Source organism: Salvelinus fontinalis, chromosome 5 (assembly GCF_029448725.1).
Source record: "Salvelinus fontinalis isolate EN_2023a chromosome 5, ASM2944872v1, whole genome shotgun sequence".
NCBI lineage: Eukaryota > Metazoa > Chordata > Actinopteri > Salmoniformes > Salmonidae > Salvelinus > Salvelinus fontinalis.
This window is the reverse complement of record NC_074669.1, coordinates 2,786,959-2,803,701: the sequence shown is the minus strand read 5'-3', so window position 1 is coordinate 2,803,701 and position 16,743 is coordinate 2,786,959. Positions and strand designations below refer to the sequence as shown.

The 16,743-nt window shown below is 46.9% G+C and overlaps 1 protein-coding gene across 4 annotated transcripts in view; it reads right to left on the bottom strand.

The window, feature by feature from the left end:
* Window positions 1-4,302: 4,302 nt before the first annotated feature.
* Window positions 4,303-16,743, bottom strand: part of cracr2b (calcium release activated channel regulator 2B) — a 40,874-nt gene continuing 28,433 nt past the window's right edge. For 3 of the 4 annotated variants that reach the window (XM_055924308.1, XM_055924310.1, XM_055924309.1), the window contains 5 exons: window positions 16,549-16,630; window positions 14,060-14,174; window positions 12,541-12,648; window positions 6,089-6,165; window positions 4,303-4,631 (listed from right to left, as the gene is read on the bottom strand). In XM_055924308.1, the coding sequence (XP_055780283.1) occupies window positions 4,535-4,631; window positions 6,089-6,165; window positions 12,541-12,648; window positions 14,060-14,174; window positions 16,549-16,630 (479 nt within the window). In that variant the 3' untranslated portion in view covers window positions 4,303-4,534. The remainder of the gene's footprint in view (window positions 4,632-6,088; window positions 6,166-12,540; window positions 12,649-14,059; window positions 14,175-16,548; window positions 16,631-16,743) is intronic. The other variant, XM_055924311.1, reaches the window with a different exon arrangement.

The window sequence follows — 16,743 nt, the reverse complement described above, 5'->3', positions numbered from 1 at the left end:
TGTTACCACCACCAGGCTGTTACCACCACCAGACTGTTACCACCACCAGGCTGTTACCACCAGGCTGTTACCACCAGGCTGTTACCACCAGGCTGTTACCACCAGACTGTTACCACCAGACTGTTACCACCACCAGACTGTTACCACCAGGCTGTTACCACCACCAGACTGTTAAAACCAGACTGTTACCACCACCAGGCTGTTACCACCAGACTGTTACCACCAGACTGTTACCACCAGACTGTTACCACCAGGCTGTTACCACCAGGCTGTTACCACCAGGCTGTTACCACCAAACTGATACCACCAGGCTGTTACCACCAGACTGTTACCACCACCAGGCTGTTACCACCACCAGGCTGTTACCACCAGGCTGTTACCACCAAACTGATACCACCAGGCTGTTACCACCAGGCTGTTACCACCACCAGACTGTTACCACCAGACTGTTACCACCAGACTGTTACCACCAGACTGTTACCACCAGACTGTTACCACCAGACTGTTACCACCAGACTGTTACCACCACCAGGCTGTTACCACCAGACTGTTACCACCACCAGACTGTTACCACCAGGCTGTTACCACCAGACTGTTACCACCAGACTGTTACCACCAGACTGTTACAACCAGACTGTTACCACCAGACTGTTACCAACACCAGACTGTTACCACCAGACTGTTACCACCACCAGACTGTTACCACCAGACTGTTACCACCACCAGACTGTTACCACCACCAGGCTGTTACCACCAGGCTGTTACCACCAGACTGTTACCACCAGACTGTTACCACCACCAGACTGTTACCACCAGACTGTTACCACCACCAGACTGTTACCACCACCAGGCTGTTACCACCAGACTGTTACCACCACCAGACTGTTACCACCACCAGACTGTTACCACCAGACTGTTACCACCACCAGACTGTTACCACCACCAGGCTGTTACCACCAGGCTGATACCACCACCAGACTGTTACCACCACCAGGCTGTTACCACCACCAGACTGTTACCACCACCAGACTGTTACCACCACCAGGCTGTTACCACCACCAGACTGTTACCACCACCAGACTGTTACCACCACCAGGCTGTTACCACCAGACTGTTACCACCAGACTGTTACCACCACCAGGCTGTTACCACCACCAGACTGTTACCACCAGACTGTTACCACCAGACTGTTACCACCAGACTGTTACCACCAGGCTGTTACCACCAGGCTGTTACCACCACCAGACTGTTACCACCAGACTGTTACCACCACCAGGCTGTTACCACCACCAGACTGTTACCACCAGACTGTTACCACCAGACTGTTACCACCAGACTGTTACCACCACCAGGCTGTTACCACCACCAGACTGTTACCACCAGGCTGTTACCACCAGACTGTTACCACCAGGCTGTTACCACCAGACTGTTACCACCAGACTGTTACCACCACCAGACTGTTACCACCAGACTGTTACCACCACCAGACTGTTACCACCAGACTGTTACCACCAGACTGTTACCACCAGACTGTTACCACCAGACTGTTACCACCAGGCTGTTACCACCAGACTGTTACCACCAGACTGTTACCACCAGACTGTTACCACCACCAGACTGTTACCACCAGACTGTTACCACCAGACTGTTACCACCACCAGACTGTTACCACCAGACTGTTACCACCAGACTGTTACCACCAGACTGTTGCCACCACCAGGCTGTTACCACTAGACTGTTACCACCAGACTGTTACCACCAGACTGTTACCACCAGACTGTTACCACCACCAGACTGTTACCACCAGACTGTTACCACCAGACTGTTACCACCAGACTGTTACCACCAGACTGTTACCACCACCAGACTGTTACCACCAGACTGTTACCACCAGACTGTTACCACCAGACTGTTACCACCAGACTGTTACCACCAGACTGTTACCACCAGACTGTTACCACCAGACTGTTACCACCAGGCTGTTACCACCAGACTGTTACCACCAGACTGTTACCACCAGACTGTTACCACCAGGCTGTTACCACCAGACTGTTACCACCACCAGACTGTTACCACCAGACTGTTACCACCAGACTGTTACCACCACCAGGCTGTAACTAGCAGGCTAGTGTACTTGACTTATTGGTCAATAGTTGCTAAACACTATAATAATGAAGAAGAGGCTGAAGAGATTTGATGCAGAAGTACAGAGGATGTATAGTTACTTACCAATAACTGTCTTTATTAGTATCACACAACAACAATATTTACATATTTACATAGACAATGTAGCAGTCTATAGAATACATTACAGTAAACATATTTACACAGACAACATTATAGCAGTCTATAGAATACATTACAGTAAACATATTTACACAGACAACATTATAGAAATCTATATAATATATTTACAGTAAACATATTTACATAGACAACGTTATAGCAGTCTATATAATATATTTACAGTAAACATATTTACATAGACAATGTTATAGCAGTCTATATAATATATTTACATTAAACATATTTACATAGACAATGTTGTAGCAGTCTATATAATATATTTACAGTAAACTTAATCCGAACTGTTGAATAATTTACTGTATATGTCTAACAGTGTCTTATAGGCCCAAATACACCTGTAAAATACACTCTCGTCCAGTCATGTGTCTTATAGGCCCACATACACCTGTAAATTACACTCTCGTCCAGTCATGTGTCTTATAGGCCCACATACACCTGTAAATTACACTCTCGTCCAGTCATGTGTCTTATAGGCCCAAATACACCTGTAAAATACACTCTCGTCCAGTCATGTGTCTTATAGGCCCACATACACCTGTAAATTACACTCTCGTCCAGTCATGTGTCTTATAGGCCCACATACACCTGTAAAATACACTCTCGTCCAGTCATGTGTCTTATAGGCCCAAATACACCTGTAAAATAGACTCTCGTCCAGTCATGTGTCTTATAGGCCCAAATACACCTGTAAATTACACTCTCGTCCAGTCATGTGTCTTATAGGCCCACATACACCTGTAAATTACACTCTCGTCCAGTCATGTGTCTTATAGGCCCAAATACACCTGTAAAATAGACTCTCGTCCAGTCATGTGTCTTATAGGCCCACATACACCTGTAAATTACACAGTGAAGAAGGGTATTTTAAAGTGCTGAGGTTAATGGTATCGTACCCTAATCTCACTGTTCACTCTACTACACATGTTGTTAGATCAGCTTTGGACCATGGATGAGTCCCTACTGTTTCATTTCCATTTACATTTACATTTAAGTCATTTAGCAGACGCTCTTATCCAGAGCGACTTACAAATTGGAAAGTTCATACATATTCATCCTGGTCCCCCCGTGGGGAATGAACCCACAACCCTGGCGTTGCAAGCACCATGCTCTACCAACTGAGCCACACGGGACCTGTCCATAGAAGTAGACAGAGGACTCTGGATGGATTAGAACCCATTTTAGCATGGACATTGTCATTGAGGGCTTCCGCCATTTTAAAGTAGTTACTTGGGTGGGGATTTCTATGGGTTGGGAGCGATCAGTCAATGATCAGAGCATTGCCTTCTTCTTCATAGTGGGTTACACATATATATATTTTTTTAAATAGCTTTACGTTACATCACTCCCATCTACTGGCCACAATAAATTACTGCATTTTCTCCCCAATAAAATAAATGGTTTAAAACTCCAACACTGTAAAACAGTGCTAAATCACCAACATTACACTGGACAAAAAAAATAAAAACGCAACATGCAACAATTTCAACGATTTTACTGAATCATCGTCTGATTCATTTTCATCAGCTGTCCGGGTGGCTGGTCTCAGACGATCCTGCACGTGAAAAAAGCCAGATGTGGAGGTCCTGGGCTGGCGTGGTTACAAGTAGTTTGTGATTGTGAGGCCGGATGGACGTACTGCCGAATTCTCTAAAACGACGTTGGAGGCGGCTTATGGTAGATAAATGAACATTTCATTCTCTGGCAACAGCTCTGGTGGATATTCCTGCAGTCAACATGCCAATTGCATGCTTCCTCAAAACTTGAGACATCTGTGGCATTGTGTTGTGTGAAATAACTGCACATTTTGGAGAGACCTTTTATTGTCCGCAGCACAAGGTGTACCTGTGTAATGGTCATGCATTTTAATCAGCTTCTTGTTATACCACATCTGTCAGGTGGATGGACTATCTTTGCAAAGGAGAAATATTTGCAAAACAGCTATGTAAACAAATTTCTGCCCAACATTTGAGAGAAATAAGCTTTTTGTACATATGGAACATTTCTGGTATCTTTTATTTCAGCTCATGAAACATGGGACCAACAATTTACATGTTGTGTCTATATTTTTGTTCAGTGTAGATTAATGCTTTTTATAAACACAAAATAAGAAGATAATTGACCACTTTAAAAATGGAGAAAGTTCTCAATGGCGCTGCCCATGATGTCACAACTGCCATTATGGCACAGATACAAAGATAAACCCTCTTTCTAGCTCTACGTTCCTGTCCTACTTGCAGCAGCTCTTCCTGTTGTCTCGGTTGGAGTGGTCAGCTGACAGATGGAGAGTCTCCTCACATTGCTGATCCTGCTGGGCCGATAACAACCTATGGAGAGAAGAAAATATAGAGAGATGTTTCGGTAAAGATATCTTTTCGCTAAAAAGATCACAGACTGATGTTTTTTTTTTTTTTTTTTTTTTTTTTACCTTTATTTAACTAGGCAAGTCAGTTAAGAACAAATTCTTATTTACAATGACGGCCTACGAGGGAACAGTGGGTTAACTGCCTTGTTCAGGGTCAGAACAACAGATGTTTACCTTGTCAGCTCAGGGATTCGAGCTGACAACCTTTCGGTTACTAGTCCAACACTCTAACCACTAGGCTACCTGCCTATAATCAGACTATAATCAGAAAGGTCAATGTATATCTGTGGAGTTAACGCTGCCGTCCCAAAGTGATACTGGGCTGAGAGAGACTATAATCAGAAAGGTCAATGTATACCTGTGGAGTTAACGCTGCCTTGCAGCAGACAGATGAACTTTGCTGTCACCTCCATAGAGATAGATAGAGGACTTATCTTTGTGTCTGTGCCATTATGGCATCTGTGCCAGCATGAGCAGCGCCATTGAGGCTAGCTCCATTTTAAAGCAGCGTATTTTCTAATTATTTTGTGTTTGAAAAAAAAAGTGTATGAAGCTAATATTGGTGATTTATCGCCGCCTGCAGTGCTGGAATCCGGAACCTAAACGTTGTGTGTAATTCATTTATTGTGGCAAGATGGCTGTGATACAGCTTAAAGCCATTTATCAAGATGGCTGTGATACAGCTTAAAGCCATTTATCAAGATGGCTGTGATACAGCTTAAAGCCATTTATCAAGATGGCTGTGATACAGCTTAAAGCCATTTATCAAGAAATTCGAGAACACGTGTTATTACGCTGGGTGTCAAGTAGAGTGACTTTAATGAAATGTAGGTCTATGGGGGGTGCAGTGAGGTGATGTCCTACATACCACGCCAGCTGTAATGATGTCCTACATACCACGCCAGCTGTAATGATGTCCTACATACCACGCCAGCTGTAATGATGTCCTACATACCACGCCAGCTGTAATGATGTCCTACATACCACGCCAGCTGTAATGATGTCCTAGATACCACGCCAGCTGTAATGATGTCCTACATACCACGCCAGCTGTAATGATGTCCTACATACCACGCCAGCTGTAATGATGTCCTACATACCACGCCAGCTGTAATGATGTCCTACATACCACGCCAGCTGTAATGATGTCCTACATACCACGCCAGCTGTAATGATGTCCTACATACCACGCCAGCTGTAATGATGTCCTACATACCACGCCAGCTGTAATGATGTCCTACATACCACGCCAGCTGTAATGATGTCCTACATACCACGCCAGCTGTAATGATGTCCTACATACCACGCCAGCTGTAATGATGTCCTACATACCACGCCAGCTGTAATGATGTCCTACATACCACGCCAGCTGTAATGATGTCCTACATACCACGCCAGCTGTAATGATGTCCTACATACCACGCCAGCTGTGTCATCAGTTCCTCTATGTTGTATCCACTCCTTGCACTACACTCATAGAATACTGCATTGTCCTGCTGTAGAGAAAACACAACACCACACAACGTCACGGCACGCCACACTACAGGACACAACATCACAGCACGCCACACTACAGGACACAACATCACAGCACGCCACACTACACCACACCACATCACAGCACGCCACACTACACCACACAACATCACCGCACGCCACACTACACCACACAACATCACCGCACGCCACACTACACCACACAACATCACAGCACGCCACACTACACCACACAACATCACAGCACGCCACACTACACCACACAACATCACCGCACGCCACACTACACCACACAACATCACCGCACGCCACACTACAGGACACAACATCACAGCACGCCACACTACAGGACACAACATCACAGCACGCTACACTACACCACACAACATCACAGCACGCCACACTACACCACACAACATCACAGCACGCCACACTACAGGACACAACGTCACAGCACGCCACACTACACCACACAACATCACAGCACGCCACACTACAGGACACAACGTCACAGCACGCCACACTACAGTACACAACATCACCGCACGCCACACTACAGGACACAACATCACAGCACGCCACACTACAGGACACAACATCACAGCACGCCACACTACACCACACAACATCACAGCACGCCACACTACAGGACACAACGTCACAGCACGCCACACTACACCACACCACATCACAGCACGCCACACTACAGGACACAACATCACCGCACGCCACACTACACCACACAACATCACAGCACGCCACACTACAGGACACAACGTCACAGCACGCCACACTACAGGACACAACGTCACAGCACGCCACACTACACCACACAACATCACAGCACGCCACACTACAGGACACAACATCACAGCACGCCACACTACAGGACACAACGTCACAGCACGCCACACTACACCACACAACATCACAGCACGCCACACTACAGGACACAACGTCACAGCACGCCACACTACAGGACACAACATCACAGCACGCCACACTACAGGACACAACGTCACAGCACGCCACACTACAGGACACAACATCACAGCACGCCACACTACAGGACACAACGTCACAGCACGCCACACTACACCACACAACATCACAGCACGCCACACTACAGGACACAACGTCACAGCACGCCACACTACAGTACACAACATCACCGCACGCCACACTACAGGACACAACATCACAGCACGCCACACTACAGGACACAACATCACAGCACGCCACACTACACCACACAACATCACAGCACGCCACACTACAGGACACAACGTCACAGCACGCCACACTACACCACACCACATCACAGCACGCCACACTACAGGACACAACATCACCGCACGCCACACTACACCACACAACATCACAGCACGCCACACTACAGGACACAACGTCACAGCACGCCACACTACAGGACACAACGTCACAGCACGCCACACTACACCACACAACATCACAGCACGCCACACTACAGGACACAACATCACAGCACGCCACACTACAGGACACAACGTCACAGCACGCCACACTACACCACACAACATCACAGCACGCCACACTACAGGACACAACGTCACAGCACGCCACACTACAGGACACAACATCACAGCACGCCACACTACAGGACACAACGTCACAGCACGCCACACTACAGGACACAACATCACAGCACGCCACACTACAGGACACAACGTCACAGCACGCCACACTACACCACACAACATCACAGCACGCCACACTACACCACACAACGTCACAGCACGCCACACTACAGGACACAACATCACAGCACGCCACACTACAGGACACAACATCACAGCACGCCACACTACACCACAAAACATCACAGCACGCCACACTACAGGACACAACGTCACAGCACGCCACACTACACCACACAACATCACAGCACGCCACACTACAGGACACAACATCACAGCACGCCACACTACAGGACACAACGTCACAGCACGCCACACTACAGGACACAACATCACAGCACGCCACACTACACCACACAACGTCACAGCACGCCCCACTACAGGACACAACGTCACAGCACGCCACACTACACCACACAACATCACAGCACGCCCCACTACAGGACACAACGTCACAGCACGCCACACTACACCACACAACATCACAGCACGCCACACTACACCACACAACATCACAGCACGCCACACTACAGGACACAACGTCACAGCACGCCACACTACACCACACAACATCACAGCACGCCACACTACAGGACACAACATCACAGCACGCCACACTACAGGACACAACATCACAGCACGCCACACTACACCACACAACATCACAGCACGCCACACTACAGGACACAACGTCACAGCACGCCACACTACAGTACACAACATCACCGCACGCCACACTACAGGACACAACATCACAGCACGCCACACTACAGGACACAACATCACAGCACGCCACACTACACCACACAACATCACAGCACGCCACACTACAGGACACAACGTCACAGCACGCCACACTACACCACACCACATCACAGCACGCCACACTACAGGACACAACATCACCGCACGCCACACTACACCACACAACATCACAGCACGCCACACTACAGGACACAACGTCACAGCACGCCACACTACAGGACACAACGTCACAGCACGCCACACTACACCACACAACATCACAGCACGCCACACTACAGGACACAACATCACAGCACGCCACACTACAGGACACAACGTCACAGCACGCCACACTACACCACACAACATCACAGCACGCCACACTACAGGACACAACGTCACAGCACGCCACACTACAGGACACAACATCACAGCACGCCACACTACAGGACACAACGTCACAGCACGCCACACTACAGGACACAACGTCACAGCACGCCACACTACACCACACAACATCACAGCACGCCACACTACAGGACACAACATCACAGCACGCCACACTACAGGACACAACGTCACAGCACGCCACACTACACCACACAACATCACAGCACGCCACACTACAGGACACAACGTCACAGCACGCCACACTACAGGACACAACATCACAGCACGCCACACTACAGGACACAACGTCACAGCACGCCACACTACAGGACACAACATCACAGCACGCCACACTACAGGACACAACGTCACAGCACGCCACACTACACCACACAACATCACAGCACGCCACACTACACCACACAACGTCACAGCACGCCACACTACAGGACACAACATCACAGCACGCCACACTACAGGACACAACATCACAGCACGCCACACTACACCACAAAACATCACAGCACGCCACACTACAGGACACAACGTCACAGCACGCCACACTACACCACACAACATCACAGCACGCCACACTACAGGACACAACATCACAGCACGCCACACTACAGGACACAACGTCACAGCACGCCACACTACAGGACACAACATCACAGCACGCCACACTACACCACACAACGTCACAGCACGCCCCACTACAGGACACAACGTCACAGCACGCCACACTACACCACACAACATCACAGCACGCCCCACTACAGGACACAACGTCACAGCACGCCACACTACACCACACAACATCACAGCACGCCACACTACACCACACAACATCACAGCACGCCACACTACAGGACACAACGTCACAGCACGCCACACTACACCACACAACATCACAGCACGCCACACTACAGGACACAACATCACAGCACGCCACACTACAGGACACAACATCACAGCACGCCACACTACACCACACAACATCACAGCACGCCCCACTACAGGACACAACATCACAGCACGCCACACTACACCACACAACATCACAGCACGCCCCACTACACCACACAACATCACAGCACGCCACACTACAGGACACAACATCACAGCACGCCACACTACACCACACAACATCACAGCACGCCACACTACACCACACAACATCACAGCACGCCACACTACACCACACAACATCACAGCACGCCACACTACAGGACACAACATCACAGCACGCCACACTACAGGACACAACATCACAGCACGCCACACTACAGGACACAACGTCACAGCACGCCACACTACACCACACAACATCACAGCACGCCACACTACAGGACACAACATCACAGCACGCCACACTACAGGACACAACGTCACAGCACGCCACACTACAGGACAACATCACAGCACGCCACACTACACCACACAACATCACAGCACGCCACACTACACCACACAACATCACAGCACGCCACACTACAGGACAACATCACAGCACGCCACACTACAGGACACAGAATGTTAGACATTTCAACAGACATGTTTAGACTATTTGACATTACTAAACATGGAAGTAAATAGTATTTACACAGTACACTAAACTAAACATAAAGTACACAGTACACTAAACTAAACGTAAAGTACACAGTACACTAAACTAAACAAAGTACACAATACACTAAACGTAAAGTACACAGTACACAAAACGAAACAAAGTGCACAGTACACGAAACTAAACGTAAAGTACACAGTAGTTATACTAGCACACATGGTAAACTAAACTAAATATAGAAGTAAACACTAACTATAGTAGTACACATAAACTAAACATAGAAGTACACAGTAGTTACACTAGTACACATAGTAATCTAAACTAAATATAGAAGGGCAAAGTCGTTACATCGTAGTAAACACAGTAAACTAGTTGTAAACCAATCTAAATATAAACTCAGCAGAAAAAGAAACGTTCTCTCACTGTCAACTGCGTTTATTTTCAGCAAATTTAACATGTGTAAATATTTGTATGAACAAGATTCAACAACTGAGACATAAATTGAACAAGTTCCACAGACATGTGACTAACAGAAATTTAATAATGTGTTCCTGAACAAAAGGGGGTGTCAAAATCAAAAGTAACAGTCAGTATCTGGTGTGGCCACCAGCTGCATTAAGTACTGCAGTGCATCTCCTCCTCATGGACTGCACCAGATATGCCAGTTCTTGCTGTGAGATGTTACCCCACTCTCCCACCAAGGCAACTGCAAGTTCCCGGACATTTCTGGGGGGAATGGCCCTAGCCCTCACCCTCCGATCCAACAGGTCCCAGACTTGCTCAATGGGATTGAGATCCAGGCTCTTCGCTGGCCATGGCAGAACACTGACATTCCTGTCTTTCAGGAAATCACGCACAGAATGAGCAGTATGGCTGGTGGCATTGTCATGCTGGAGGGTCATGTCAGGGTGAGCCTGCAGGAGGGGTATCACATGAGAGAGGAGGATGTCTTCCCTGTAACGCACAGCTTTGAGATTGCCTGCAATGACAACAAGCTCAGTCCGATGATGCTGGGACACACCGCCCCAGACCATGACGGACCCTCCACCTCCAAATCGATCCCACTCCAGAGTACAGGCCTCAGTGTAACGCTCATTTCTTAGAAACAATAAATGCGAATCCGACCATCACCCCTGGCGAGACAAAACCACGACTCGTCAGTGAATAGCACTTTTTGCCAGTCCAGTATGGTCCAGCGATGGTGGGTTTGTGCCCATAGGCGACGTTGTTGCCGGTGATGTCTGGTGAGGACCTTCCTTACAACAGGCCTACAAGCCCTCAGTCCAGCCTCTCTCAGCCTATTGCGTACAGTCTGAGCACTGATGGAGGGATTGTGTGTTCCTGGTGTAACTCGGGCAGTTGTTGTTGCCATCCTGTACCTGTCCCACAGGTGTGATGTCCGGATGTACCGATCCTGTGCAGGTGTGTTACATGTGGTCTGCCACTGCGAGGACAGCTGTCCGTCCTGTCTCCCTGTAGCTCTGTCTTAGGCGTCTCACATTACAGACATTGCAATTTATTGCCCTGGCCACATCTGCAGTCCTCATGCCTCCTTGCAGCATGCCTAAAGCACGTTCACGCAGATTAGGAGGGACCCCGGGCATCTTTCTTTTGGTGTTTTTCAGAGTCAGTAGAAAGGCCTCTTTAGTGTCCTAAGTTTTCATAACTGTGACCTTAATTGCCTACCGTCTGTAAGCTGTTAGTGTCTTAACGACCGTTCTACAGGTGCATGTTCATTGATTGTTTATGGTTCATTGAACAAGCATGGGAAACAGTGTTTTAACCCTTTACAATGAAGATATGTGAAGTTATTTTGATTTCTACGAATTATCTTTGAAAGACAGGGTCCTAAAAAAGGGACGTTTCTTTTTTTGCTGAGTTTACATAGTAGTACATAGTAGTAAATAGTAGTAAACATAGTAGTAAACCAAGTGGTAAAAACAACCTCAGCCAATAGAAGTCCTGAAGACTCATCAGTCATCAGAATAGAATCTTACCTCAGCCAATCGCTGTCCCTCTCTGGTGGTAACCTCCCTCTTCTGAGCTTCTGATAAATCAATTTTGTTTCCCAGGAGCATCAGGACCGCCCCCTCAGACATCCTTTGCTAGTACAGAAGAGTAACATGTTACTATCACATACATATTATATAATTAACATGTTACTATCATATACATATTATATAATTAACATGTTACTATCAGACATATTATATAATTAACATGGTACTATTATAGACATATTATTTAATTAACATGTTACTATCAGACTTATTATATAATTAACGGGTTACTATCAGACATATTATCTAATTGCTTACTATACTCGGACTTCATTAAATATCAAACTGAAAAACACCTTAAATATCTTACACTATAGTAAACCATTCATTCACCTGCATAAATGTCATTAGTGCCAAAAGGACTTGTCATACAGTTTGTAGATATTACCTTGACAACCTGTCACATGATGGGGTTGTATGCAAATTCATATTACCCAACGGCCTGTCACATGATGGGGTTGTATGCAAATTCATATTACCCAACAACCTGTCACATGATGGGGTTGTATGCAAACTGATATTACCCAACAACCTGTCACATGATGGGGTTGTATGCAAATTGATATTACCCAACAACCTGTCACATGATGGGGTTGTATGCAAATTGATATTACCCAACAACCTGTCACATGATGGGGTTGTATGCAAATTGATATTACCCAACAACCTGTCACATGATGGGGTTGTATGCAAATTGATATTACCCAACAACCTGTCACATGATGGGGTTGTATGCAAATTGATATTACCCAACAACCTGTCACATGATGGGGTTGTATGCAAATTGATATTACCCAACAACCTGTCACATGATGGGGTTGTATGCAAACTGATATTACCCAACAACCTGTCACATGATGGGGTTGTATGCAAATTGATATTACCCAACAACCTGTCACATGATGGGGTTGTATGCAAATTGATATTACCCAACAACCTGTCACATGATGGGGTTGTATGCAAATTGATATTACCCAACAACCTGTCACATGATGGGGTTGTATGCAAATTGATATTACCCAACAACCTGTCACATGATGGGGTTGTATGCAAATTGATATTACCCAACAACCTGTCACATGATGGGGTTGTATGCAAATTGATATTACCCAACAACCTGTCACATGATGGGGTTGTATGCAAATTGATATTACCCAACAACCTGTCACATGATGGGGTTGTATGCAAATTGATATTACCCAACAACCTGTCACATGATGGGGTTGTATGCAAATTGATATTACCCAACAACCTGTCACATGATGGGGTTGTATGCAAATTGATATTACCCAACAACCTGTCACATGATGGGGTTGTATGCAAACTGATATTACCCAACAACCTGTCACATGATGGGGTTGTATGCAAATTGATATTACCCAACAACCTGTCACATGATGGGGTTGTATGTAAAATTAAATCATTTATTCGCCCCTTCACCTGTCCATTCACTCACCTGCACAAGGTCCATCCACCCTCTGACCGCGGAGAAGGAGGCGGAGTCAGTGATGTCATACATGGTGAGGATTCCATCAGCCTTGCGATAGTATTGCTGGGTAATGCTGCGGAACCTTGGACATGAAGAAAAGAGACAGGACAAAATGACCACACACACACACACGCACACACACACACACACACACACACACGCACGCACGCACGCGCACACGGTGCAGGTGATGGTATAAAATACAGTATATACATATGATATGAGTAATGTAAGATATGTAAACATTATTAAAGTGGCATTATTTAAAGTGGCATTGTTTAAAGTGACTAGTGATCCATTTATTAAAGTGGCCAGTGATTGGGTCTCTAAATTAGGCAGCAGCCTCTCTGAGTTAGTGATTGCTGTTTAGCAGTCTGTTTAGCAGTCTGAGATAGAAGCTGTTTTTCAATCTCTCGGTCCCTGCTTTGATGCACCTGTATTGACCTCGCCTTCTGGATGATAGCGGTGTGAATTGGCAGTGGCTCGGGTGGTTGTTGTCCTTGATGATCTTTTTGTCCTTTCTGTGACATCAGGTGATGTAGGTGTCCTGGAGGGCAGGAAGTTTGACCCAGGTGAACGCATTGTGCAGACCGCACTACCCTCTTGAGAGCCTTACGGTTGTGGGCGGTGCAGTTGCCGTACCAGGCGGTGATACAGCCCGACAGGATGCTCTCGATTGTGCATCTGTCAAAGTTTGTCAGGGTTTCGATGTGGATATGGGGGTGCTCCCTCTGCTGTTTCCTGAAGTCCACGATCATCTCCTTTGTTTTGTTGACGTTGAGTATGAGGTTATTTTCCTGACACCACACTCCGAGGGCCCTCACCTCCTCCCTGTAGGCCATCTCGTTGTTGTTGGTGATCAGGCCCGCTACTGTTGTGTCGTCTGCAAACTTGATGATTGAGTTGGAGGCGTGCGTGGCCACGCAGTCATGGGTGAACAGGCAGTAGAGGAGAGGGCTGAGCATACACCCTTGTAGAGCCCCAGTGTTGAGGATCAGCGGGGTGGAGATGTTGTTTCCTACCTTCACCACCTGGGGGGCGGACAGTCAGAATGTCCAGGACCCAGTTGCACGGGGAGGGGTTGAGACCCAGGGCCTGCAGCTTAATGATGAGCTTGGAGGGTACTATGGTGTTGAATGCTGAGCTATAGTCAATGAACAGCATTCTTACATAGGTATTCTTCTTGTCCAGATGGGATAGGGCAGTGTGCAGTGTGATGGCGGTTGCGTCATCTGTGGACCTATTGGGAGCAGTATGCAAACTGAAGTGGGTCTAGGGTGGCCGGTAAGATGGCGGTGATATGATCCTTGACTAGTCTCTCAAAGCACTTCATGAAGACAGAAGTAAATGCTACGGGGCGGTAGTCCTTTAGTTCAGTTATATTTGCCTTCTTGGGTACAGGAACGATGGTAGCCATATTGAAGCATGTGGTGGACAACAGACTGGGATGGGGAGAGATTGAATATGTCCGTAAACACACCAGCCAGCTAGTCTGCGCATGCTCTGAAGAATGCAGCTAGGGATGCCGTCCGGGCCAGCAGCTTTGCGAGGGTTAACACGTTTAAATGTCTTACGGCGGCCACGGAGAAGGGGGGGGCGACACAGTCTTTGTTAGCGAGCCGCGACGGTGGCGCTGTATTACTCTCAGGCAAAGAAGGTGTTTAGTTTGTCTGGAAGCGTGATGTCGGTATCAGTGACGTGGCTGTTTTTGTTTTTGTAGTCCGTGTTTTCCTGTAGACCTCATACGTCTCGTGTCTGAGCCGTTGAATTGCGACTCGACATAGAATCCCTCTCTGTTTGAGTAGGCTAAACTAGCTTGCTGCATTCGCTAGCTAAGTAAGTCAAAGTGAAAAGATATACAAAACAAAATATAGCTGGCTCTCTCGCTCTCTTTCATTTTTTGAATAAATTAATTTGTTCAAAACTGTTCAACTATTGTCTCTCTCTCTCTTTGAGTCAACTACTCACCACATTCTATGCACTGCAGTGCTAGCTAGCTGTAGCTTATGCTTTCAGTACTAGATTAATTCTCTGATCCTTTGATTGGGTGGACAACATGTCAGTTCATGCTGCAAGAGCTCTGATAGGTTGGAGGACGTCCTCCAGAAGTTGTCATAATTACTGTGTAAGTCTATGGAAGGGGGTGAGAACCATGAGCCTCCTAGGTTTCGTATTGAAGTCAATGTACCCAGAGGAGGATGGAAGCTAGCTGTCCTCCTGCTACACCATGGTGCTACTCTACAGAGTGCTGGTGAGGCTACTGTAGACCTTCACTGCAAACCAGTATGTTTTAATCAATTATTTGGTGACATGAATATATTTACTATAGTTGTATCTAAAAAGGAGAACTTTTTGTTTCACAATATTTATTTCTCTGAAATGGTCCTCCCCTTCCTCCTCTTAGGAGTCTCCACTGACTGACTGACTCTCTCTCTCACACACACACACACACTAACCTCTCCTGTCCTGCAGTATCCCAGAGCTGAAGAGCGATGGTGGTGGAGCCCAGTGTCACAGCACGCATCTGGAAGTCTACACCTGCAGTTAACACACAGACCATTATATATACATACCATTATATATACAGACCACTATATATACAGACCATTATATATATATATACATACCATTATATATACAGACCATTATAT